The 27542-nt window shown below is 40.4% G+C and overlaps 1 protein-coding gene across 1 annotated transcript; it reads right to left on the reverse strand.

Moving 5' to 3' along the window:
* Window positions 1–1985: 1985 nt before the first annotated feature.
* Window positions 1986–25614, reverse strand: LOC149469241 (transmembrane 4 L6 family member 4-like). Its single transcript, XM_089669518.1, has 5 exons — window positions 25287–25614; window positions 21973–22062; window positions 12709–12845; window positions 9230–9419; window positions 1986–7373 (listed from the first exon to the last, which is right to left on the reverse strand). The coding sequence occupies exons 1-5, from the start codon at window positions 25458–25460 to the stop codon at window positions 7356–7358; spliced, it is 609 nt and encodes a 202-aa protein (XP_089525644.1). The 5' UTR covers window positions 25461–25614; the 3' UTR covers window positions 1986–7355.
* Between the last annotated feature and the right edge of the window lie 1928 nt (window positions 25615–27542).

Genomic DNA, 27542 nt, shown 5'->3' on the forward strand with positions numbered 1-27542 from the left:
AGGTATGTAGTTCTTTAGCTTCTATGTAATCATTGAAGTGGTGTGTTATTACTTTTGTCATTCCTGGGTTTCACTGGCTGTAGGCTCAACTGCTTCCCCCTGCCTTCTAGTGGATTCTAGAATGCAGTGGACTGGAAGAGTGTCAAGGTCCTACCTTTCCTCAGAGCTTGTGTTGCTCCATGTGCTGGCATCCATCTTAGGTTTCTGCAAAGCATGGTGGGAGCCTTTATGCTTTCAGGCTTCTGCGGCTCCTCCTCCAGAAGGGTGTGGCTGATCACATTTAAGCCTGCTGTCTGCAGTGGCTCTTTGCATTTGTGTCCTGTATGTTCCCTTGCAGCAAGCTCTTGTTCTGTTCTCTTTGCTCTCCTGGTAACCGACTCGGCTTGTACAAGACTATTCTCTGCTTTATCCCTTTAGCTCACTCCCGTTGCTTAACCCGGCCCGTGACCTGAGTATTCTTTGCCTACTGTCTTGTAAAGTCTGCTCCGTTGTGATAGACCCGGCCTGTCTGACCACGCTATAAGTTTTCCCATCTAGCTCCCACCAGCGGTACGCCATTGGCGGCAGTCGTTACCACAGCTGGGGTTACTCGGGGCCGCGACCTGGTCTCAGGCTGCGTCACGTCTATCCCCACCATCAGGGGCCCTGGTGAAGGGCAGCCTGGGGCTTAGACTCCGCGCCCTGAGGGACTCCGGTCTGTGGGTAGTGGCTGTCATCAGTCGCTGCGTGACCTTACCATAGGGCAGTGTTTCTCAACTCCAGTCCTCATGGACCCCCAACAGGTCATGTTTTCAGGATTTCCCTCAGATGAAACAGCTGTGGTAATTACTAAGGCAGTGAAACTGATCAAATCACCTGTGCAAAATAATGGAAATCCTGAAAACATGACCTGTTGGGGGTCCATGAGGACTGGAGTTGAGAAACACTGCCATAGGGCCTGCCTGCCCATTCCATCGCTCCTGCCCTGACAAAGAGGCAGTGCCTTGGCCTGAGTATTTATGTAGTATAAACCAGTCTCAAGAAGGGGGGGTGCCCAGTATGTGGCTGAGCAGTGCATAAATAGGGGGCCTGGAACAGCAGGGTTCTTGTCCAGGAGGAGAAGATCCCAGCCTGGAGGGCTGCTGCATGCTGGGTGGTATAGCTGAAAATGAAGTTCATCGAGGTTCCAGTTCTGTGGGAGCTGGAGAGCCTATTTGCTGGAAATAGTTGGAGCCAAATCAGTGGGACTCTCTGAGGATCTGGCCTGGAGGCTCACAGGGGATGCATCTAGCTGATATTGGATGGAGTCATGTAAGTATATGGGGATATTGCGAGTAGAGGCCTGGACGTGGGGTACTAGTGATTGTTTGCTGCTTTAATCCCTGGTGTACCTGCTTCAGTGCTGCTGAATTGGGACTTTCCCTTTGCTTGGAATCCTAGGGTTGCTGTTCTCTTGTTTGCCAAAAGTAGAGCTATACTGAAGAAAGTAGACAGGGCAAAGAGTGTCCTCCAATTACTTTGTGCATCAAAATTTGGAGTATCCCAAAGCTTACCCTGCACTCCATCCAAGTTCAATGAGCATTAAAACATAACAAGACACTTTTTACCTGGTCATTGAGTTGTGAGACTGTCTGAGTGGTTGTGTAAAAAATGTTTAGGCGACAGTATGCCCCCCCACCCCCTTTTACCTTTAACTTATCTGAGTCCTCACTTGATCCAGTGAGGCACCAATGAGGAGCCAGGAGCACCGGCAGGGGACCCCAAAAGAGGATAATCAGGACTGTTCTTTGTGATTCTGTTGCACAGAGCGGGTAAGTATAGCAGGTTGGATACTAAAAAAAAACAAACTTCACAATCATTTTAACCACTTAAGTTTAAGATTTTACCCCCTTCATGACCAGAGCATTTTTTGCTATTTAGCACTGTGCTACATTAACTGGTAATTGTGCGGTCATGCAACACTGTACCCAAATTAAATGTGTATCAATTTTTCACACAAATAGAGCTTTCTTTTGGTGGTATTTGATCTCCACTGGATTTTTTATTTTTACTATATAAACAAAAAACATATCCAATAAATACTTTTTAAAACCCAAATTTCCTCCTAAATTTAGCCCAAAATGTATTCAGCTACATGTCTTTGCTTAAAAAAAATACTATACACTTTTACTGTACTAATGACACTGGCTGGGAAGGGGTAACATCTGGGGCAATCAAAAGGTTAACTGTGTGCCTAACAAGTATAAAGTGTGTAGTGTGTGCTGCTTTTACTAAGCGATTTGACTTTTTCTCCAACAAAGGGCTTAATTCTATCATTCGCTCAGCCGATCAGCAGGTCCTAGCCATAAATCATTGGCCAAGACCCGCTGAGCAGCTTGTGCTGTAGCGAATGACAGCACAGCTGGAGCGACGGGCACGTGTGGCCCCTACCCAGAGATGCTGGATCAGGGATAAATATATACATGATCCAGTGCAACAGGGCCACACTGTAGCAGTAAAGCTACAGGAGATGGTCTGGAACTGGTTAAAAAGCTGGAACAATTTTGACATTGATGTACTTATCTTGTATCTATGCATCAAGCTCAAGGACACAGAAACTATTTTAACATGCTGATTATGTGATAACCAGTTACAGGTCAGCATAGTTTATCTTTCTCCCTGTTAGTGCAATTTGCTTTATATGATTTTCCCCGTAATTTTGCTATAATGTAAGGCGGTAATATAAATAGGGGTAATATCACTTACTGTATAGCGGCGTTTCCTGTTTTATTACCTGCTAATCTAGGCTGTAGATCTCTTATCATTATCAAAAAAATGCAAACAGGAATACTTTTTATTGCAGAAGAGAAATACTATGAGGCTGGTCCCAAAATGAATAAAGAGTTGTACTTTACTGACTGTACGTCATCTCACACAGGCCAATCAAGATGGCTGAAGATGTCAAACCCAGATGAAGATGAGGACACCAACAGGTAAGCTTGCAGACATTGCATTGCTGGAGTAGAAGTAAGTTTAACTCTGCTTAAATAATACTCTTTTGCTTAAAAGCACATGCTGCAGGTATTGGGGCCACACTGGATCCATTTCCCAAAGGTAAATACTGTAAGCTACATTGATAAAAGGCTACGTTGGATGGTGCTGGATCCCCAAAATTACCCTATGTTCATCAAATGATTGGAAATTGTGTTGTACAGCATCTTGACACTGCTAGGCAGCTTTTACAAAACAAAAGGGCTCCCAGAGCACCTACAGAAGAAATTTTCCCTTCCAGAACATAATTTCTACAAATACCTTCGAATCATAAGTCTTTTATCCATAAAACCTCTTGCCAAGCCACTCATCCTAAAAAAGTCTTCTTCTGCAATAACAGTTACAAATCAATTATAGACATTACCTTCTCTTATCGCATTCTTACTTCTTCCACGCCAGTTCAAAAAACAACAGGCATGATCCAATTGGAAAAGTCTCTATGACTTTCTCAGACTGTCAATTGAAGGAGATTTACAAATCGGTTCAGAAGGTATCGAAATGTGTTAGCCACTGGGAATCGGCAATGAAACTTATGCATGGATGGTACTAAACTCCCCCAAAGCTCTCTCATATCTTTCCTACTCATTCTTTTCTATGTCGGAGGGGATGAGGACACGTAGGTATCTTATACCATCTTTCTGGTTATGTCATAAAATCACTCTTTCTGGAAAGAAGTGTTCAATCTAATCTCCAAAGTACCTTCTATCAACACAGTGCCAGATCCAATCCTTGCACTTGTTTATATAGGAACTGATCATTGGTATCCTGACCATAGAGCTTTCTAGAACCATATTTTTATAGCAGCAAAGAGGCTGTTATCCAAAGCATGGAAACAATGAGAAAGCCCCACCATTGGTGATCTTGTTCCCTTTCCTAATGAACAGATTCAATATGAATCCTTTTTTGCATCCCCTAGTGGTAAATAGGAAGGATCCTAGAAAAAATGGTATTGTTGGCTCACAGACTGTAGATGCATTCCTGTTCAGTGATTACCCATACCCAACTTTATTTTAATTAAGGTACACCTGTGCACTAAGTATGAAAACCTCTTAAAATGTGCAACTATTTACAAAGCCCACAATAGTTACAAACCTGGTGAACCGAGGGAGACATGAATCTTTTCTCTTTTTCTTTTTATTCATACCACTGTGTTACTATACTTACAATCTCCTTGTTAATTATCCAGGTAGGTATAACAACATGACAATTTGAATAACTTATTTGGTATTACCCTACTTGTTCAACGCGTACATTGTAAGATACCTCTATCCAAACAGATCCATGCTGATCTGTTTAGCCAATTTTGTTTGTATATTATACATGACTAAAAAATAGTAAAAATATTTAATTTGAAAAAAGGGCTCTCAACCCATTTTTGAACTGGAAGAGGTAGAATAGGAGTGGCACACTAGAATGTGAAGTCCAAAAGTATTCATTCCAGTGGAGGATTCAAGCAAGGTATGTACATCAAGCCAACACATTTTCAGGACTCAAACTTGTCCCCTTCATCAGCGTTAAATCTATATATAGAAAATCGCAAAGATAGACTCCAAATGCCAGCGAGTTCTTAGAGTGAAGAGAAAGTCTGATGGTGTATTCCATGCATATAAAGATATGAAAAGCGAGAACCAGCTGCTGATGTGCTTGTCTAAGTGTACCTGAAATTATAAATTTTTATGTCTTTCTGCCAATCAAACCTAGAAAACGCAGTCTGTATGATTTTTATAAGCATGTGTAAGTATAAATGTGACAGTTCTAAAGAACAAAATTGATCTCTACTTCCAATCTGGTTAATGGTTTGTAATGTGAATAAAATATCCTGACCACCACTGAGTTTCCAATATTTTCGTTTGAAAAAACTGAAACTGAACTGATCTGGTTTCCCCTGATTAGTGCATTTAGCCATCGACCTTGATGTTTGCAAATCAAAAAAAAAAATTAAAAAAAAATTAATCTTTCTACGATGCAGTGGTGTTGGTTGTTACAAATAACATTTCTGTAGAAAAAGTATATTTCCCATGTAAACCCACATCATTTTTAAATCTGCAACTGTTGTTTATTGGTGGCTGTTGGAAACACAGACACTTTTGTTTACCAAAGTTTTTGTAAATTAAATTGATTGCTTATCTGTTGTACCAGTCACATACAGTATTATATGTACTGAAGATATCCATTATGTGGCAGCATATGGAGTTTTTAATATGATAATTAAAATTTTTTATGAAGTCCAGCTAAATTCTCATACTTTTTAATCCCTATATAGTGTCGTACCCCCATATGGTATATTTGTAACCTATATTTGTTTAACCTCATGCACTAGCCTGTGATACCCTTTCATTACCAAGCAGGGGCAGACTGACAACTCATAGAGCCCCCAGGCAATAGGGGATCATGAGGCCCCTGTGTCCTTGCCCAAACTCAAAAAAGCCTATGAAAAAGGTACCAGGGGCATCTCATGGGGCCCCCTACTGACCCCGGGACCTCGAGCAGTGCCGAGTTTCCAAATGGTCAGTCCGCCCCTGTTACCAAACTATTTCTCAGTTTTTATATTTCAGACTATTTCAGACAGTCTGAGAATTATATGGTGATGCAACGCTGTACCCACATAAATATATCATTTTTTTTAGTCAAATAGAGCTTCCTTTTGCTGGTATTTAATAACCATTTTTTTTACTATATAAATTAGAATGTTTCCCATAGTTACTATTATAAAATATAAAAAATACAAATGCTAGGATATTATGAATACCTACAAAATTATCCCTTTTTTGGAAAGTAGACATTCTGATTTCCACAATTTTTTTGGAAATGAAGAAACATGCTGGTATTAAGGTGGTTAAAATATAGAGCTTGGTAATGAAAAGATAAAAGGAGATGAAAAGATAAATATACAGGTCATATACCATGGTAGGATGAGGATGAGTGGGTTAATGTGCAGATGTGCAGGATAAAGGCAGTTAAGGGTTAACATACAGGTCATGTACAGAGCCAGGCTGGAGATCACATGTGCAGAAGGTGTGTGTGTGTACGGGGGATGTATGTGAAAGGGTTAAAAAAAAACCTTGTTGATGGTGATCCATTCATTCATTTCCCATTCATAAATTACTCAGATTACTCTTCTTCCTTTGCAGGAAGGGGAGGTATCTCAAATGTACCAAATGTAAGCCGTAGTATGTTTACATTTTGATCACAAAATGATACGCTGTGTCTATGATTGCTCGGTATACAACTCTAAATGGCTAAACTGGCCCCAATGCCCATTTCTGCAGTGGGGTTTATAAATGACCCACAGATGGCAGAAATTAACATCCACCACTTTGCTGTTCAAGAATGTACAATGGTTCAAAAGTAAATTAAATGCCTTTTACTATTCGTCAAAATGCTCTCTGGATTCCTACCCCAAGTGCTCTATGTTGGCATAGCAGAGAAAAAGCTACTCTGGTACAGCTGTGCATAGCAGCCAATAAGCTTCTACCTTCAGCTTGCTCGATTAAGCTCTGACAATAAGACCTGTAAGCTGATTGGTTTCTATACAGAGCTTTTCCAGATTTTGCACTTTGCATTTTTAGTAAATCAACTCTATAGTGTTAAATTGCAGAGGATAAGATTAGGTGCAGTGGACTAGTTTTGTGTACAAGTTCTTACTCTGGTGCCTAGTGGACTGCACAGTCATATTTAGACCCTGCACAACTTATGTAACTTGGAAAGCAAAGGTAAAACAATGAAAATTGAGGTTGTTAGTACAATGACTATCTAACTGCATATCTAGTTCTGTGACTTCAACTGGGCTTTAGTACTGTATTAGTTCTCAGAGCTAAAAGCATCAGAAAGAAGAACCGTCCTGGCTGAAACTACTCTGCTTCTCTGTTTCAGCCTCACATGCTGCATTGATGACATTTTAATACATTTTTATACATAAAGTCTACAGTGTTTGCCTTAATTATGAATGCGACAGGGGGAAAAACAGACAGAGATTATGTCAATTCTCATAGCAAGGCACATGGCAAAAAATACCTGATTATCTTTGCAAATAAATATCAGAAAAGACAATGACACCAACATAAGAATCATGGCCAGAAATGGGAGTTAAGCATTGCATACCTGGGCCATTCATACTGGGTCATATTTAACTACAGCTCATTCAGTGTGTATTAGATATAAGGAAGGGTGGTGCTGGGCATTGAGAGGTTCTAGAACTATACAATAAGAGTGCCTCATTATCATTAAGTACACAATGCTAGGATATAGTCAGAGCTGTTTCTGGGCTCTTCATTCCTAAAGTTCCTTGAGTTGATGGTAAATTGACACTCGAACAGTCATTAACAGTAGTGCAGAATCCCTGTGTGTTAAACTGCTCCTTCTCCCTGTGAAGGAAGCAAGAAAAGATTATGAGGTTCTTCTACTTAAAATAATACTAATTTATAAATAAAAGAATAATAATAACAATGTATGAAGAAAAGTACAATTTAAAGGGCTGTCCACAGTGGTATACAAGATAGTTGTTAAAATGATAGGTCTTGGGGACTGGAAACTAGCGGTGGTATATGTAGAGAGAAGTGTACTAGCCTCATGTATTCTGTGGTTGAAGGTCCTACTTCAAGGCGCAGCATGTGTAACAAAAACCAGATTCTGATTATTGCAGAAAAGTGTTCATTTTATGTTGCATATTGGAATAGAGGTTAATGTTAACATACTTAAAGCCCACCGCCAGGCAACTAAAAAGTTATCCCTTGCAGTGGGGGTGCATCCACACTGCAAGAGTTAATTGCTCATTTAGCTCTAGGTGAACAAAAAAAGAAAATGTACTTATCCAATCCTCTGCTCCTTCTTGCAGCCACACCAGTCCCAGTTGCCTCTTCTCCCCAACACCGTAGTGGCCTAGGGACCTGACATCATCAAGACTAAATCAGGGTCAATAGTTGTGCTCTGGATGTGATGACAGTCTACCACCAGGGTGTGCGGGAGAACCATCTACTGAAGGAGCAGAGGATCAGATGTGTAAAGCTATTTTTACTTTGTCTAGGCCAGGAGTATTGAATTAAAATTCACGGAGGTTGGGTTGGTAACATTTTCTTTCTTCTATTACTCAGGTCTTTCACATCACAGCCCCCTTTACATTAATGTCCTCAATCCCCCCTTTCCCATCACAACTCGCTTTCACATCAGAGCCCCCCAACATTATAGCCCCACTTACATCACAGTCCCCGTCACATCACAGTCTCTCCTTGACATCACAGTCCCCCTTGCAATCACAACCACCCACATCACATCTTCCCATATCACAGCTCCCCCTCTAACATCACAGTTCCCCTATATCACAGCTCTCATCACATCACAGCCCCTCATATCACAGCTCTCCTTCTCACATCACAGCCCCCCAGTATTACAGCGCCCATTTCACAGTTCCCCCATCACTTCACAGCTCCCTCCTCTTACAGCGCCCCATATCACAACTCCCCCCTATTACTTCACAGTCCCCCATATCACAGCTCCTCCCTCTTACTTCACAGACCCCAATATCACAGCTCCCCCCTCATTTCACAGCCCCCATATCACAGCTCCCCCTCTAACAGCCCCCCATATCATAGCTCCTCCTCTAACAGCCCCCCATATCACAGCCCCCCAAATCACAGCTCTCCCATATGACAGTTCCCCAATCTCACAGCCCACATGCAAGGGGGACTGTGATGTCAAGGAAAGACTGTGATGTGACGGGGACTGTGATATAAGCTGGACTATAATGTTGGGGGGCTCTGATGTGAAAGCGAGGTGTGATGGGTAAGGGGGGATTGAGGACATTAATGTAAAGGGGGCTGTGATGTGAAAGACCCGAGTAATAGAAGAAAAATGAGTTTTGGACCTCTGCAGAAAGAAAATATTACCAACCTGACCTCCGTGAATTTTAATTCAATACTCCCCATGCAATCCAATTCAACCAATTGCACTGAGTTTTGCTAATCATTTTGGGGTGTTGTTAACTTAAATTTGACACCCACAGTGGTTCACATGAACAAAGTGTGATTATTATGTGGTGCAGAAATGCACAGGAATAGATGCAAATCCCGCAACACATCAGTTTGCACTGGCCCTGCAACTATATTTGTCTTTTCAAAAATCACTTGCTCCAAATAAATATTGCTACACTTGTTACAAATAAATATTGAATTATAGCTGATAAATAACTGTTGACACTAATATAAAGAATAATGATTTGACCTACCCCACAACATCCAGAGCACCTGCAGTTTCCAAAAAATGTCCCAATGATGCCATTAATAGCTTGGATAGCACAGAGAACAGCCTGGACCGCACTCATGATGAGCAGCAAACTGAAAAGGGTCAGGTTCCATGGCACTATGTCAGGTGGTGCAACACACGTACTCCACATGCTCGTGTTCCCCAGGTAGTTTCTTTAAAAGATATTATTCAATTCATGCATTGTAGTTATTTGACTTGTTTAGAATTTGCAAAAAAAATATTATCACTTGGCATACTCAATGCTTATATGAAACTAGAGATTTGTGGAAAAAGATAAGAATATTTGAAGAGTAGTTTGGGATTTATTTAAAAAAAAAATCAAATTAAAAGGTTGATGTCAAACAAACACTGACAACATTAAATTAAAAAAATTATTAACATAGTTATCATTTGGTGTACTCAACATTTAAATGAAATGGGAGAGTTTAAGAAAGAACAAGAATATTTTTAAGCATAGGTTGGGATGCATTTTTAAAAAAAAAATCAAATGAAAAGGCTGATGTCAGACAAACACTGACAACATTAAATTATTATTATTATACAGTAATTATAAAGTGCCAATGGTTCGCTCAGCGCTGTACATTACAAAGGGGGACAGAACATGTGACATTACAATACCAATACAATGCAAAACATGAGGGGATCGAGGGCCCTGCTCTTTCGAGTTTACAATCTAGGAGGGAGGGGATGGTGGCACAGGAGGAGATAGCTGTGGGGGATGGAGTGGTAGGAAGAGTGGAGGAGGTCGGCAAGTTAGCAGGGGGTGGGGTAGGCTTCCCTGAAGAGATGGGTTTTCAGGGTGTGCCTAAAGGAGAGGAGAGTAGGTGATAATCTGATGGGTTGGGGCAGGGAGTTCCAGAGGATGGGTGACACCTTGGAAAAGTCCTGGAGGCGGGCATGGGAGGAGGAGACCAGGGAACTAGAGAGAAGGAGGTCTTGTGAGGAGCGTAATTAAAAAGAAAACTTAGTTATCATTTGGTATACTCAACATCTAAATGAAACTGGATGGTATAAGAAAAAATAAGAGTAGTTTGGGATGTATTTAAAAACAAATCAGAATAAAAAGTTGATGTTAAACAAACACCGGCAACATTAAATACAAAAAAAAAGCTGTTTCAAAACTAGGAGAAATAAAACTGCCTGTAGTGGTCCCGTCTAGTTTTTTATAGCTAGGTGCATTGGGGTTGATTTACTAAAACTAAAGAATGCAAAATTTGGTGAAGCTGTGCATGATATCCAATCAGCTTCTAACTTCAGCTTGTTCACTTAAGATTTGACAATAAGAACTGGAAGCTGATTGGTGTGTATGCAGAGCTGCACCAGATTTTTTTACTCTCCCATTTTTGTAAATCAACCCCAATATATCACATCCATATTATTTATCAAAGGGCATATAACCCCTAAAAATGATCTTCCACCATTTGCTCCCTTTTGGTATGTTAAATATACTATTCAAAGTGTTTTATTACATATCTGTTTGATAGGTGCAAAAAAATCCTGTTGATCTTCCTGAGCTTTGTGCTTCTGCTGATTGTTAGCAGTAACATGGTTCCCATCTCTCTCTGAGAACTACTAAACACTGTGCCGTTATTATATTAATGAGAAGAGGGGAGGGGAGGTTTAGAAAGTACTCTCCTTTTTCTGTTGTCCTTAGTAGGGCAACCTTTCTCAAACAGTGTTCTGTGGAACCCTTGAGCTGCTTCAGAGGGAAGAGAGGAGAGAGCAGTGGCAGATCTCTTGTCCACACTGACTGCCAATGTAAGGGATCACTATACTATGTGTGGTTTTTTTCTGGCATTATTTATTATTTGTTACATTTCATGGACATCAATGAAGATAATTATGTCATACAGAGGGTTATGTACACCCCAATTCTTTATTATTTTATGTAGCACTACCCCGTTAGAAGTCTCTAGAAGATTTGGGTCCCCCTATAGTCCTGCACAGCCAGGCATGACACATCTTCACCAAGACTTGCATCCAGGAGTCACAGATCAGTCCTTGAGCTTTGGATTTGTTATTTTATTTAGGGGATTTGAATTGAGATATGGTTAGGGGTGTACAGGATGCCCAAGAGAACTGATGAACTGAGGACAATTTCCTAGAGATATTCACAAGCCTTCACTGTAACACAGTCTCTGATGGAGAGCTAGCCAGAGTCTCCTTAATGCTTAATGTACCACCCCTAGATGAATTTCTCCTCTTCACCCAGCAATATGGAGGTATCCCTGAACAGGAGATCTGGTTCCTGTCACTTTAAGAGATAAACAGTCACTGGTAGGTGGCGAATCTGGTTTCCCACCAAGAGCGTTCCTTCCCCTATCTGCCCAGGGGATGCAGGGGTACTCAATCAGATCATCTCCTGTACAGCTGGTGGGTTGGTGGCTGCTTCCAGGCACATTAGCTGGGTCACTCCTTCCCTGCCATGCAGGTGGTCCTCACTCTGAGGGCCAGTGAGCTCTGAGCTTTCCTCCTTTCCAGCTCCAGGCCTGCAGGTAGGCCCCATTCCACTGCACCTCCTCACATCCTCCTGCCTTCAGCCTCACATCTTGCTCAGTATCTTCCACCTGCAACAGAGCAGGCGCCAACACTTTTACGGGTGTCCTAGCCCCTTTCCAACCTCCTGTTGAGGATTGGCCAGGAACCCTCAAGAGTACAGCCAGCCACTCCTCAGATCCACTCACTGCCTCTAGGGCCTTCCTCCAAAGCCCTAGAGCAGGGGGAAATTCCAGAGTGGCTGGCCTGCTGAGCCTGTCAACTTCTAACCATAATTTTACATTCCAGCTATTACACCCAAGCTGCTACTCAGCCTTCCTCACTAACAATAAACACTAGCTCTCACTAGCTAAACAAGGTGGGAGCCACATTTATTGAGAAGCATTTACAACTGACTAATCACACAAACTGTAGATATACTATACTTTTTTGTGGGTTTTTCTAAAACCTGACCATTTTTTCAAGCGTTTCCTTGTTGTAAAAGTGTTGACAAAGGCTAGAGTATTCTGATTGAGCATTGTTATTCTAGGACAGTAAGTGTGACTGGTAGAATCATCAATTAAAAATAAAAGGGAAATTAGTTTAAAAAAAAGAAAATTGATGCAGCCACCACATCTAAAGGTCTGGTAAGCTGCAACTCATTACATTTGTATTTTGGGGTTTAGATACACTTTAAAATCTATACCAATTTAATCTATTTTTATTTTTTTTTAACAATTTTGTGAAAATAAATGTATAATGGATATTAGTAACCTGAATCTCAGGATTCCAAGAATGTGAGGACCTCATCCTTCATATACAATTTTCACCCTTCATATACATCTAATAGTTTAAAATGACTTACTGTAGTACTGAAATAAAGATAAAGCCAAAACTGTTCCCACTAAACAACACATCCATCTTCCAAATTATTTTGCTACTCAGACCACTAACATATTTACTTACCCCCCTTCAAAAGCATATGTCCAGTTTCCATTGCCTATGTCACATTTGGGGCCTTTCTGTATGCCAACTATTGCTATTATAAAGCTGTAGCCGGCTCCCACAAACCCAATGGCAGCAAAAAGGATAGAAGAAAACATCTGAAAAAAAAGAAAAGATATTTGGGTAAAGTTCCTTCCTACAGATAATATTGAAAAAGTCTAAAAACATGGTGTCCTTTCACACCAGCGTGCATTATCAGTACTAAGAATAGCAATAAAGGAAAAGTGTGTTTATTTTTTTTTTTATATAGCGCCAACAGTTTGCTCAGTGCTTTACAATATAAAGGGGGACAATACAGCAAAAATACTGATCAATACAAGACGGTTAGGAGGGCCCTGCTCCTTGAAGCTTACAATTTAAGAGGGAAGGGCTGGAGGTACTAAAGGTAATAACTGTGGGGGATGAACTGATAGGAGAAATAAAAGATTCAGTTATTAGCTGAAGGCAGGATAGGCTTCCCTGAAGAGGTGTTCAGTGATTGCCTAAAAGTGGGCAGAGTAGGTGATAGTCGGAAAGACTTTGGGATACAGAATTCCAGAGGAGGGGGGAAGCTCTGGAGAAGTCCTGGAGACAAGCATGGGAGGAAGAGACAAGGGAGCTAGAGAACAGGAGGTAGTGGGAGGAACAGAGAGTTCGGTTTGGGTGATATTTGGAGACAAGATTGGTGATGTAGTTTGGGGCAGAGTTATAAAAGGCTTTATATGTTATTGTTAATGTTTAGAATTTTATTCGTTGTGCAATGGGAAGCTGTGGAGGGATTGGCAGAGAGGGGTGGCAGATACGGAATGGTTAGTAAGGTGGATGAGTCTGGCAGCAGCATTTATGATAGACTGAAGAGGGGATAAATGTAAAATATATAGACACAGCACCAACAAATTATATATAAAGCTGCAAATCTAACCAAAGAAAAGGTAAGTGACAAAAAATATATAAAGGAATGCGCTAAATACCAAATCACATGAAAATGCAGATAAATGCATAAATAAAAAAAAGAATATATTTATAAATGTCCATAATTCATATATAAGTACAAACACCAATATAAGTGATTAAAAAATCTCTTAAACAAGAAAAAACACCGTGTAGCAAAATCCACCACCGAATGAAATGGGTAAACTCACCAGAGCTATTTGCTGATCAAATTATAAATCAGCAAAAATAGCAATTGCTCTGGGAGCGATGATGTGTTGGAGTATCCAGGAGCAATAGACTGCAATCAGCCAAATCAGCACACATGGAACAGCCTTAACTGCAAGTGGTCATCATACCTTCATAACTTTGGAAATGCTCGGGGAATCAAAGAAGAGTATCATGGTGCAGTATGTTAAAACTGTTGGTTATGTGTTAGAGAAGACACTGGTAGTTTGTGATGAGGCAGAACACTGTTTTACTTGTGTGGCTTAAGTTGCAAACATACACAGCACATTTCAGCAGACATCTTGGTTTGTTGAAGTGAAGAAGAGAGGAAGAGAAAGAACCAACAAGTTTTACACATATGCACAACTAGTAACCTTAGTGTACAGTGCCATCTACTGGTCAAGTGATATTAACACACAATACTATATAGTACATGCTGTTGTATCTCCAACACCCCTTCTAAATGGCATGTGCATAATTATATGACATTTAGTCTCTTTTGTAGAAAACAATGACGTTGTTTGGTGAGTGCGTCTGCAGTCATCTCCTCTGATTGGCAGTACTGGATGTCGATAACCCCTTGTTCTTGCATGTCTTACATCAATGTGCTTGGTTCTTGGGTTAATCTTCTCAGAGTGTGTAAGCTTTATGCATCCCTGATTGTCTTCAAAGATCGGTGTGGGTTGTGACATATTCAGTCCCATGTCTAGTAGAAGTTGACGAATCCAAATGGCTTCTTGACATGCATGTGCTGCTGCTATGATTTCCGCTTCAGTTGAAGAAAGTGCAACAGTCACTTGTTTCCGACTAGACCAGCTTATGGTTCCTTGTCCATACTGGAAGATGTAACCACTTGTAGATTTGCGGTCAGTGGTGTCTCCAGCCCAATCGGCGTCCACATATCCAATCAGTTTTTGGTTTGATGATGCTGGAAGTCGCAGCTTCATCCGATTTGTTCCCTTTAGGTCTTGCATTACCCTCTTTACTGCATTCCAGTCGTGTTGACACGGTGTTGCGACTTTCCTGTAAAGTATTCCCACTGCTAGGGCGATGTCTGGTCTTGTCACGGTGGCGATGTATAGCAATTTTCTGATTGCCCTGCAGTAATAATCATTGTTAGGTAACAAGTTTTCTGTTCCATTGTTTTTTGGATAATCAGGTTCCATTGGTGTTTTCGCTTCCTTTGCATCTTGCATGTGAAACTGTTCTAACATTTCTGTAATTTTCTGACTTTGGTTAAGAAGATAGCTTCCATCCTCTTCCCGCTCTATTTGAATTCCTAGGTAGTGAGTAATGTTCCCCAACTCTTTAATTTCAAAATGTTGTTTCAGTTTGTGAACTATTTGGTCATAGTCCCCTTCTTGTTCAAAACACGTCAAGATGTCATCGATGTATATTAGGATGTATGTCCATTTGTTCTCTTGATTCTTTGAATACAGACATGGATCTGCTTTACTTTTTGAGAACCCTTCTTTTCTGAGTATTTTGTTCACTTTTTCATTCCATGCTGTCGCAGCTTGCTTGAGCCCATAGATGCTCTTTTGCAGTTTGCATACAAGGCTCTTTTCTTTCTCAAATCCTGGTGGCTGTTCCATGTACAGATCCTCCTGGATGTCTCCATATAAAAAGGCAGTTTTGACATCTAGGTGCTTTACTTGCATTCCCTTTCCGGCAGCAATACTAAGGAGTGTTCTTATAGTAGAATGTTTCACAACTGGAGCAAATGTCTCATCGTAATCTTCTCCAAATTTCTGGGAGTACCCCTTGGCAACTAATCTTGCTTTGTATCTATAGATGTTTCCTTCTGTATCATATTTCACTTTAAAAGTCCATTTGCTTCCGATGGTTTTGCGACCAGGAGGTAGTTCTGTTAGTGACCAAGTTTTATTTTCTTGAAGTGATTTTATTTCTTCTTCAGCTGCTTTTCTCCACTGATCGGCTTTCCCTTCTCGGCAAAGTTTCTATGTCTTCCTAGGATGTTGGCTCCTGTGTTTGATGTGTTTTAGCAGTGTATGATAACCTGCGGGGTGGTATCCCTTTTGTCATTCGAGAGGATCTTCTGATTTCTTGTTGTTCAGTAAGTTCTATTGGCTCGTTGATTGTAAGTTCCACTTCCTGTTCTGGCTCTTGTCCTGCTTCGCATGGGTCAGTGTCTCTTGCCGATTTTCCAGCCTCATCTTATACAGTTTGCGCAGCAGATATAGTTTACTGTTTAGGTTTGCACATTCATGCAGTTTTTGTAATGCAGTCCACATACCTTTAGCTGTGTTTTCTTTCCTTATATGAATGAGTTGATCATCCTCCACTAACAGGCTTATGACTGCTTTTGCTTGCCTGTTTTTTCTGTCCCATTCTTCCGGGTTGTCATTGGGTCTGTGTGCATCTAGTACCTGCCACAAGTCATCTTTGGATAACAGCATTTCAAGCTTAAACTTCCATAGCTGGTAGTTGGTATTGTTGAGCTTTGCTATTGTAAACTTCATATCTGAAGCACTAGCCATCTTTCAGTGAATTGGATACAGCTCTTGTTTCCTCACACAGGATTTGGTAGGATTGTAAATGCAGCACTTACTTGCTTGTAGTTCTCCTTTTTCCAGTGTCTAGAGCTGGGCCCATAACCTGTTGGTTATGTGTTAGAGAAGACACTGGTAGTTTGTGATGAGGCAGAACACTGTTTTACTTGTGTGTCTTAAGTTGCAAACATACGCAGCACATTTCAGCAGACATCTTGGTTTGTTGAAGTGAAGAAGAGAGGAAGAGAGAGAACCAACAAGTTTTACACATATGCACAACTAGTAACCTTAGTGTACAGTGCCATCTACTGGTCAAGTGATATTAACACACAATACTATATAGTACATGCTGTTGTATCTCCAACAAAAACAAAGATAATTTTTGTTGCAGCCTTAAATATGCACTCACAAGAAAGGTGTCCAACCGGCACCAGCAATATCAGCAATATCAGTCTCAAAAATCTAAAGCAGGGACAAGCCTCACTCACCGCGATCACAGCCGACAGTCTCGAGGAGTGTCCTGACATCTCATCCACTAAGCCCCCCCTACACGTTTCGTCATCCAACGTCTTCAAGGGGCGGCATTGATCATTTTGGCTGATTGCAGTCTATTGCTCCTGGATACTCCAATAGATCATTGCTCCCAGAGCAATTGCTATTTTTGCTGATTTATAGTTTGATCAGCAAATAGCTCTGGTGAGTTTACCCATTTCATTCGGTGGTGGATTTTGCTACACAGTGTTTTTTCTTGTTTAAGAGATTTTTTAATCATTTATATTGGTGTTTGGACTTATATATGAATTATGGACATTTATAAATATATTTTTTATTTTATTTATGTATTTATCTGCATTTTCATGTGATTTGGTATTTAGCGCATTCCTTTATTTATTTTTTGAAGAGGGGATAGCCTGTGATTAGGTAGGCCAATGAGGAGGGAATTACAATAGTCAAGGCAAGAGATAGCAAGGGAGTTATTAAGTTACTTAGCGGTTTCAGTGGTTAAGAACGGGCGTATCTTGGAGATGTTGCAGGGTGAAGTCTACAAGATTTGGAGAGTGATTGTATTTCGGGCTGAAAGGACAGATGGGAGTCCTGGATTACACCTAGTACCCTGGCATGAGGGGAGGGACTGATGGTTGTATTATTGATCTTGATGGAGAAGTAAGTGGAGGGGGCACGGGCTGGAGGGAATATTATGAGCTCAGTTTAAGTAAGATTGAGTTTGAGGAAGTGGAGTGACATCCATGCTGATATGTCACTTAGTAGGTTAGTAATGTGAGAGGAGACTGAAGAGGTTAGGTGAGGTGTAGAAAAATAGATTTGTATGTCATCAGCATAGAGATGGTACTTAAAGCCATGGGGGTTTATCAAGTGACCAAGGGAGGAGGTGTAGATGGAGAAGAGAAGGGGTCCAAGGACAGAACCTTGAAGGACCCTACAGAAAAAGGAAGTGGAGAGGAGGAGACAGAGTTTTAGGTAACACTGAAGGAGCTCCACAATAGGTCGGAGGAGAGCCAGGGGAGAGCCGAGTCTTGGAGGCCAAGAGAATGGAGTTTTTTGAGGAGGAGGGGATAGTCAACAGTATCAAAAGCCGCAGAGGGGAACAGTAGTAAGAGTATGGAGTAGTGGTCATTGGTTTTAGCAGTTAGTAAATCATTAGTGAGTTTTAGTAGAGCAGTTTCAGTGGAGTGGAGTGAGCGAAACCAGACTGTAAAGGGTCAAGAAGGTTGTTGCCAGTGAGGTACGAGCTGAGGCAATGGTAAACTAGGCATTCTAAGAGTTTAGAGGTAAATGGGAGCAGGGAGATGGGTCTTAAGTTGTTCAGGTTGGTGGGGTCCAGTGAGGGCTTTTTAAGTATGAGAGTGATCTGTGTATGCTTTAGAGGGGAGGGGAAAGTGCCAGTAGAGAGGGAGAGATTGAAGATGTGAGTGAGGGAGCATAGGATAGAAAAAGAGAGTGACTGTAATAGTTGTGAGGAAACAGGATCCAAGGGGCAGGTGGTGAGATGGGCTTCTGAGACTTTAGTGACCTCTTTGGTAGTAGCAAGGTCAAAAGAGGAAAGTGTTGAGGGAGGTTTAGTATAAGGTATGCTAAGTGGCATAGATGTCTGTACAGTGGAGATGCCTTCATGAATTCAGTCAATCTTGTTTTAGAATTGAATGGCAATCTCATAAGCAGTGAGTGAGTTACTGGGTGGAGGTGGCGGGGGAGAAAGTGGAGAAAGAGTTAAAAGTAGAGAAGAGGACTGGATGACAAGGTATTAATAAGAATGACAAAGTAGGCTTGTTTGGCAGCATGGAGGGAGGAATTGTATTTTAAGAAAGTAGATTTATATAGGGTGAATGCTTGCTGGGATTTGGTTTTTACGCCACAATCGCTCCCGTGCAGGACAATGTCTCTTATGATTTCTGGTGTCATCAGTCTGCCAAGGTTGTAATAGTCGGGGCCTGATACTTCATGTAGTTAGCGGAGCAAGTGAGTCTTGTGTGGATGAAAGTGAACTGTTGTAGACAGAAGTGGCCAGGTCAGGGCAGGACAGGGGAGAGATTCTGTCATAGAGGCGGTCAGTTGCAGAGTGGAAAGGAGCAGGGTTGAAGTTGTGAAGGTTTCTGAGGGTAACTGTTTGCTGCTTGGAGGAATAAGTGTTTGAATACGAGGACACTGTGAAGGTGATGAGATTGTGATCAGAGAGAGGAAAGGGGGTGTTTGTGAGGTTGTAGGGTGTGCAAAGATGGGAGAAAACAAGGTCTAATGTATTCCCATCAGAGTGAGTGGAGGACTACTGTCCATTGTGTTAAGGCAAAAGATGAAGTTAGGTTGAAGAGTTGTAGCGGTTGTAGAGTTGTAATGGAATGTAGCTGGGTTGTTAACATTAATGGGGGTGTTGAAATTATCAAGAATGAGACTAGGTATTTTAGAGGAGAGAAAGCAGGGTAGCAAGGCAGAGAAGTCATCAAGAAAGCATGACACTGCTCCAGGAAGCAGATAAATCACTGCAATCCTCAGACAAATGGGAGAAAACAGCAAAATACATATTTTTATATATACTGTATGTATTTTCTTTATAACACTATATATAAAATAGTCTCCTAAAAGTAAACCCCTTTTGAAAGAAATATGCAGGCTGCCAGCTTGTTTGATTGTCACTGAATTTGGTCACTGACCTGGAACAAGTATAAGATCAGATGTTCTGGCTTCACTATGACTTCACCATGTATATACTGTACAGGGTTCAGGTCAATGACCACAAAGAACTGAAGCTGAAACTTCAGAGTGACAGCCAGGCAATTGACCTCTTCAGGTAAGTAACAGGAGCCCCATATTTCTTCTAGTAGAATAGAGAAGAAAGCATGCAACATGGCAACAAAGAAACCATACACTGCAACAGAACATTTTGCTGACCATCAGAAATTCAATCAATCATTTCTTTGCATACAGTATGTTAAAATAATAATCAATCCCCTGTGAAGGAGAGATATGTTTAAGTTTTTAAGCAGATGTAAAATATATTTTCTGCAGACCAGGCAGCAGGTCACTTTAAATCCTAAATGGGACTTATCTTGTTTTTATAATCAAATGAGCATTTATATATAATGTTCTTTTTTTCATATGTTTTTTTTTTTTTTTGCCTTCCTTCATTCCTCCCTTCCCACCTAATTAACATACTAATAACATTTCAAATAAAATCATTCAGTTTTCTTTACATAAATTATTTGAGACCCAGCGATGTCATCATTGGGTCACTGTACTTATCATGGCTGGTTGGAGCATCCTGCGGGGGGTTGTAAATAGCACCTGGAAACATCACAGCACCTTGCCTCAGTATTCCTCTCATAAACTGTTGGCTGGCTCTTGGGAGGAGTTTTGCAAATATCAAAATGCCTTGATGGGTGGTTGTCAGTCTATAGTAGTGGGCAGGGGTGGACTGACAACTCTTGGGGCCCCCGGGCAATAGAGATCATGGGGCCCCTGTGTCCTTGCCCAAACTCAAAAAAGCCTATGAAAAAGGTACCAGGGGCATCTCATGGGGCCCCCTACTGACCCCGGGCCCTCGGGCAGTGCCCGAGTTTCCAAATGGTCAGTCCCCCCTGGTAGTGGGCACAGGTTGCAGGAAAGAAGATCTCTTAATTCCCCCATCCCTCCTGCAGAGCCATTGCGTTCTCCTGGGGAGCACATTCAGCTTGCCCATACATGGTTCTACTCTCAGCTGGGCCCTGCTGAACCAACTGAGATTCGAACCATCTATGGCTGGCTTAAGCAATTTTAGTACAGGAGAGGAGCCTGTACATCTGTGCAGTTAACCCCTTCCCCTTTCTCCCCCTTAGTCTTGTATAATCTCCTATATATTTATTTAAAGCAATTTTGGGATGAAAGGGCAGGCACTGTAGCATTTGTGTGCCTGCGATGGGTCAAGGTAAACTTCAAATGTGGCAACCCCCTAAAAACAGTTGCATATATCTGTGACATTTGACAAGATTTTCCTTGCTAAAAATCAAATTGCTGATCTGTACTTGTGGATGGTTGAGAAAACATAAGATCAGCTTTACCAGATCAAAAGGGATCAGAAGATGGTAAATGTACCTATTCTTATGTACTGCATACCACTCAGATTTCTACAGTTCCTTCAGGCCCATGAGGTGAAGAAGAGATTAATTGTCCTTTAAACATCTAGGTGAGCATTGGTCAGCCTTTTTAAGCCGGAGGAACCCTTGAAATAATTTTCTGGTCTCCGGAATGCCAGCTAAATTTTAATAACGGGTTAGACTGAGAGAAGAATTTCCCTTATTATGGTGGTCAGTGGAAAAATGCCCCCTCCCCCCTTAGAGTGGTGATCAGAGTGCCTCTCTTACAGACAGCAAAGAAGATCATTGATGTGATGCTGCTGGCTCTGCCAAGTGGTACAATATACAGTCACCATCAAGCAAGAACTCAATCAGTCACAGTTCAAGGAACTTGAACCAACCTCTAGAGGTACCCTAGGATTAGCCTAGGATTAGCCTATTTATTTATGTTATTTTTTCCTACCCTCTTCTAGAAGAATCAGTCTGTATATGCAGTAAAGCATTCTTGATATACTCACTACGAAACCTAAGGGGTTAATCCTCTGCATTGTGTAAAAATGATGTTTGATCCTGTCTCCTCTGATCATCCCCTTCTTCTAGTTACTCCCTCTTATCTCTTGATAAGACATATTGTGTGGAGACACTCTGCACATGCTCAGTTTGGTGTGTATTGCTAGAGAGATTTTTTTTTTTCTTGGGAGAGTGCATGTGATCAGCACAGGACCAATCAGCACTGTCCAGACAGAGGTCAGGGATTCTGCATCCTCCTAGAGCAAAAAGAAAACTCCTACTACGAGCTTTACCAGTGCTCTGCTGAACAGTCTGCAACTGCTGTGCAAGACTGCTCCAACTGCTGATGAGAAAGGTATTTAGCAGTTTATATTTATCAACATAATTGCATTTCCATGTTCTATGTACTGTGCGAAACCAGATAGAATGGATGCAGGATCCTGGGTTTAGTAACACTAAGGCATACTGATCATTCAATCACGTATGTGATTTCCTCTTACCGCAAATCTCTGTCCACATTTCTCATTGCCACAACAGCCACAGCAGTCGTTGTTCTTCAGCCCAAGGAACACCAAAGCTGGAAACACCATCTAAAGCAAATTTATGGTACATGTTTGTTACATAACAACTGATACCTGAACAAGCAAGCCTTGAAATATCAAACCTCTGGGTGATCTAGATAAAACAATTCTCCTATGCTTTTTTTACTTTTTTTATTTAAATACAGGCAATGTGAACAATAAGACATGTATATACTTAAGGGCCCGAGTTTTACACATGATCTGTGAGCCTACATGCAATTCTAGTAGCTGCGAGAAGTACTTTGTGATGTCATTACATGAAGCAGAAGTGCATCACCGTGTCTCTGAAGTGGGATTTTCTGCACAACACTGTTACTGTGGTTTTATGCAAGTGTTTTTAATTAACTATATAATAAAATATACCTTCAGATTTACACGAATGGGTACATTTGACCCTTTTTTTTCTATTTCGTATTATACTTACTGGACTGGATGCAATCTGTCACAGAGTTACAAGGATACAACTTAAAGAGTCTTTTATGACATCAAGTGTTTCTTGACCACTTTAATGCAGGGAGTCATGGCTTTCTGGTAAGCCTGTGTATTGTTCACTGTGGTGATGTGAAGGTGAAGTGAAGAGCACAGTGGAAGATCTTGGTGGCAGTGTTTCATGGACTTGCACCATAATATTTGCATGCATTGATGTGATTTTCACTTTATGATTAAATGTTTAAACCATTAGAGGTTTGCACTGATTTTTCACCTTTTAAGGTATTATTGTCATAATTCTAGAGTCTGAATAGCTCTACACTTGTTTTTATTTATTCAGTAGTTTAATATGGGATGTCACATATTGTGTTAGTGCTTTTTAATATTGTCATTGGTAACCACAAGCTCAGTTTCATTATTTTATTGTATAGACAGCTACACTAGCTGTCAGAATACTGAACAATGCCTGCATCTGATTGGTTGCAGACCCTGTTTGACTGACAATTTTCAGTCTGGCTCATTTGATTTTTTTAGTTGATGGTTGTTGGGCGAATCAGTGCTGACAAATCAACCCAGTAACTGAATTTAGGGTGTTTCTTTAGGAACCAGATGAAATTCGCTCAGTGTATGGTCAGTTTAAGGAGGTAAATATCTTAGCAACCAGTGTGTTTCACCTCTACTGATTTTTGGCCTGGGAAGAGCCCTCACTCTTTGTAAAAAGTAATGAGCTGAGGCTTGATGGTACCCTCAGGCTTGTAGGAATATATCCCTGTAACTAGACCAAATCCTTTCCTTTGCTATGCAGCTGAGAAAAGGAACAAAGTGCAGCACATGTCGCTCAACATGATTCAAGTTACCCATCAGGTTGGATTGCTTAGTGCCAAGACTCATCTATCAATGGATGATACCATTGCCCATAACCTGGATGTGGTTGTAGTTTTAGGGCAGGCATATTACATTACACGATTCTACGTGGGTTGCACTGCCCACAAACAGCCCTGCTTCTGGAATTCATGCAATGGAAGTCTTAGCTGCAACAGGTGCCAGCTCTCCAGCCTATACTCTGATAAAAGCTATGTGAGAAGGCTCAGGGGAAAGCAGCCTACTTATACCGCAAGATGCATATTAGTACTGGGATAGAGACATCTCTTGCAGTGGAACGGATTATCCTACTGTTCAAATGTCTCATATGTGTGCATTCAAGGATAAAAGGGGAAAAAAAAACTGTGGGGGGGTATGGGACCATATTTAGGCAACTCATAAAAAGCAGCAGTTATTTGTACATAAACATGCTTCAACACCCATTGCCTCAAACCTTTAACACAAGTTACAATGTACTTTGCATTGCATGACAACAGGCATCATACTGTGCATCAACAAGCACTGACTTGTTTTAATGTGTTTTCCTTTAAGTCAATAGAAAATGTATCTGATGAAAACAGACCAGTTGGAATGGGGCTTAGGACTTGATTTACTAAAGGCAAATAGTCTGTGCCATTGCTCCAGAGCTTAGTAAATGAGCAGAAGCTCTGTTGACTTCCATCATCCAATCATGTGCAAGCAAAAATGCTTTTTTTTCTTACTTTCCCTGAACAAGATTGCAAAATGAAGCTTTACCTCATTTACTAAACTCTGAAACAACTGCACTTGCAGGATGCAGTGTCTATTTGCCTTTAGAAAATCAACCCCTTAGAGGTTTTTTTTTTGTTTTTTTTTATGGCACCTAGGAGTGATCCATGGTTTTATTTTAGTCAAAAAACAAAAGTCAGATTTCATCTGATGCTTTTCACATTGGCATTTTGCTTTCTGATATATTCTGTGTAACATGTGCTTCACATACTGTACACCTACTACAAGTTCCATGATTATTAAAGTGGTGTTAAACACAAAAACAAAAATGTAAAATGTAATATATAGCAGCTTACAAATCCTTACATGTGGTGACTGCTAACATTTAATTAATGGCTTCAGCAAACAATATTTTCCTTTTGCAATAAAAGTTTTGTATACAGTGAATAAAGACAAACCAACGTAAGCACTTCTAATGGCCATGTTTGCTGGACACTTTGGTCTGGTAAAGGAAGTTGAAAAATTACAGACTTACTAGCTGGATCACCAAGTGAAAATAAATGGAAAAAAAACAACCTAAAACAAGAAAAGTAATACAGCCACCACATCTAATAATTGGTAAGATGCAATATAAACCATGATTGTTTTTTGGTTTAATACATCTTTAATGATTTTCAAAGTATAAATTCATTGAAACCACTTAACACTTAACAACTATCTCACAAATTATTGTAAATGATGGTAGGTTGTAATTTAAAAGCAATCCTAGCATATTGCCAAACAATATGTCCATGAGGCTTCTGTGAATACATAGTTCACGTAGATGAGCTAATTCCATGTTTGTCTGTATTTGTAGGATGGAAGGCTAAATATCTGTAAGCTGATATGAAACCTGATACAAAATGTTTAATGAAAACAGCAGTTTACATATATTCTGCCCACAAAAGTTCCTAAAAATTTGTCAGGATTGTCACATTGTCTATCCAGGCTTGACTGTGAACAACTGATGTAGAGTTACCTGCTAGTGTTATTTCACTAAATCCTATGGCGTAAATTACTAAAACTGGGGCACACTGAACCTGGTGCATGGTAGCCAAACAGCTTCTAACTTCAGCTTATTCAATTAAGCTTTGGCAATAAAACCTGGAACCTGATTGGTTTCTATGAAGAGCTGCACCAGATTTAGCATTCCCTAATTTTAGTAAATAAACCCCTATGAATCTAATGTCTCTTACCAATACTCCAGATCCCAGTATTCCACCAAAATACCAGACTTCGTCCGATATATGTCCATTGTTCTCAGCAACTTTTCCTCCAGGAAAAAACAGCAGGATATTGGCCAAGATGCAAAGGACAGCTAGAGGAATTAGGGCAATGCCCAAGCATTTAGCGCAGCTTCCAGAGCACATACTGTTGAAAAGAAGAGTTATTTCAATCTATAAAAGCCTGGAGTGTTCCAGATCATCAGATCCAATGTAGAAAATTCTTCAAAAGCACATTGTAACCAGCCAGCTGCTATGATGGTCTCCCGACTTTGATTTCTCGGTGACCTGACTATTTATATGTCCACAACCAAAGAAGCTCCATAAATTAGATTACGTATGTAAAAACTTCACTTTGTACCATGACAACTGAAACTCTCTGTTAATATTCTACTTAAAAGAACAGGATACTTTAATTGATCTGCCTTTCCCTCCCTGAAACAGATACTGAAATGCCTCCCTTGTTCAGCCCCAAATTTCAACATTCATAACCTTTTCCAGCTACCCATAACCTTCACAAATAATTAACTATTGCAAGCTGAGAGGGATTGTAGTACTCTGTTACAAGTGAAAATGTCTAAGCCCAAGACGTAAAACTCAAATTAAACAGAGGGCAATTTAAATGAAACAAATCTTAAATTGGCCACTGAGGTCTACATGACCTTACATATTTATTTCAAAAAAATATTATTATAACACTCTGGTACATAAAATTATAATACGAATTGCAGCTTACAACATTTTATCCAAAAGAATGGGTCCTGGAAACATTTTCAATGCAATATTAGGCAAGTGAGAGGGTGGCATGCCTGGTCTCAGGAACTTTTACTATAGTGTGTGCTTACAGTTTATGCTGCAGATGCAAATGGTGAGCAAAAACACAAAGTATACTAGAGGCATTTTTACACAGATATGTAGCAAGGTGCCTAGTTTTTTTATTCTTCTCACAAGTTATATCTAAGAATAGCAAGTGTTCATGAGTCACACTAAACTAAGCACATTTGAAACAACACTTGAAACAACTGAAGGACTAAAGACCTTGAAAGAAAGGAGCATCACTCCAGGCTCCAATCTCCCTACTCAGACATGAATGCACAAAGTACCAGCCAAGGATGCTCTTAGAGCTGTAAGTGCGACAGAGAGAAGACAGCACTCTAATAACATCACTTCCTTGTAAACATTTTATCTATGACTCTACGACTCTCGCCAACTAATCCTGTTGGAGTGAAATGCATCAGAATGGCCATTTCTCAGGCGGGGACTCGAAGATGTTGGATTTGACTGAATAAAGTTTTCACAAGGAAGTGATGACATTGAAGTGAGACCTTCAAATTGTCACAACTACAGCTCTGTTTTAAAAGCTAAGCCAAATCATAAAAAATATGATGGTGGTGTACTGTGAAGGATGGGTGCAGATAGGTAGAATGAGATGTTGGCTTCTTTAGCTTTTCAGAAACACCAGAACAAAATCTGCCTACTTGACTGTTTGGTTTGTAATCCTGCTGCACTGGGTTTCTGTTTTTTTTATTTTCAGTTACTTTAGGTGGAACTGGGATACTCAAGTGCAATGCTTAGGTCCCAGTTCAGGCAGAGGTCTATTTATCTAAACTGATAAAATATTCCAAAACTGAGGTTCTGTTCTTGTGTGGATATAGCCATTAAATTGTATGTAATGTAAATACCTTTTTTTAGTTTGGGTTTTGACTTTCACTCAATTAAATTCAGTTAAAGTCAAATTGAGTAAATAGCTCCTGCCTTAATTTTTTCTGCAATCTAAGTAAACATCACACCTCAGAAATGCACCTCTACATGTTTGTTAATGCTTGCTGTGTCAAATGTTAATGTATGTCATGGTAACGCAGTCCATTCATTTTAAATTGGCTTCAACACACCACAATGTGGTGAAAACCAGACCCAAAGCAGTGCAATGCAGCTTAGATCTGACAGCAATTACTATGCTTGTGTTGTGTATTGCATTCATAGGTTTATCCAGTTGGACGTTCTGGAAACCCCACTTACAAAAAGATATTGATAAGATATAATGAGTTCAAAGATGGAACAAAAATGGTGAAAGGTCTGGGGGATAAAACATATCAAGATCAACTTCAGGAGCTTAACATGTACGGTCTGGAGTAAAGAAGGGAATGGAAAGACATGATTGGAACCTTAAAATACATCAAGGGGGTGAATAAGCTTCAGGAGGGCAGTATTTTCAACATGAAACCAAAA

Source organism: Staurois parvus, unplaced genomic scaffold (genome assembly GCF_062004578.1).
Source record: "Staurois parvus isolate SC_StPar_1 unplaced genomic scaffold, SC_StPar_1.0 ptg000078l, whole genome shotgun sequence".
NCBI lineage: Eukaryota > Metazoa > Chordata > Amphibia > Anura > Ranidae > Staurois > Staurois parvus.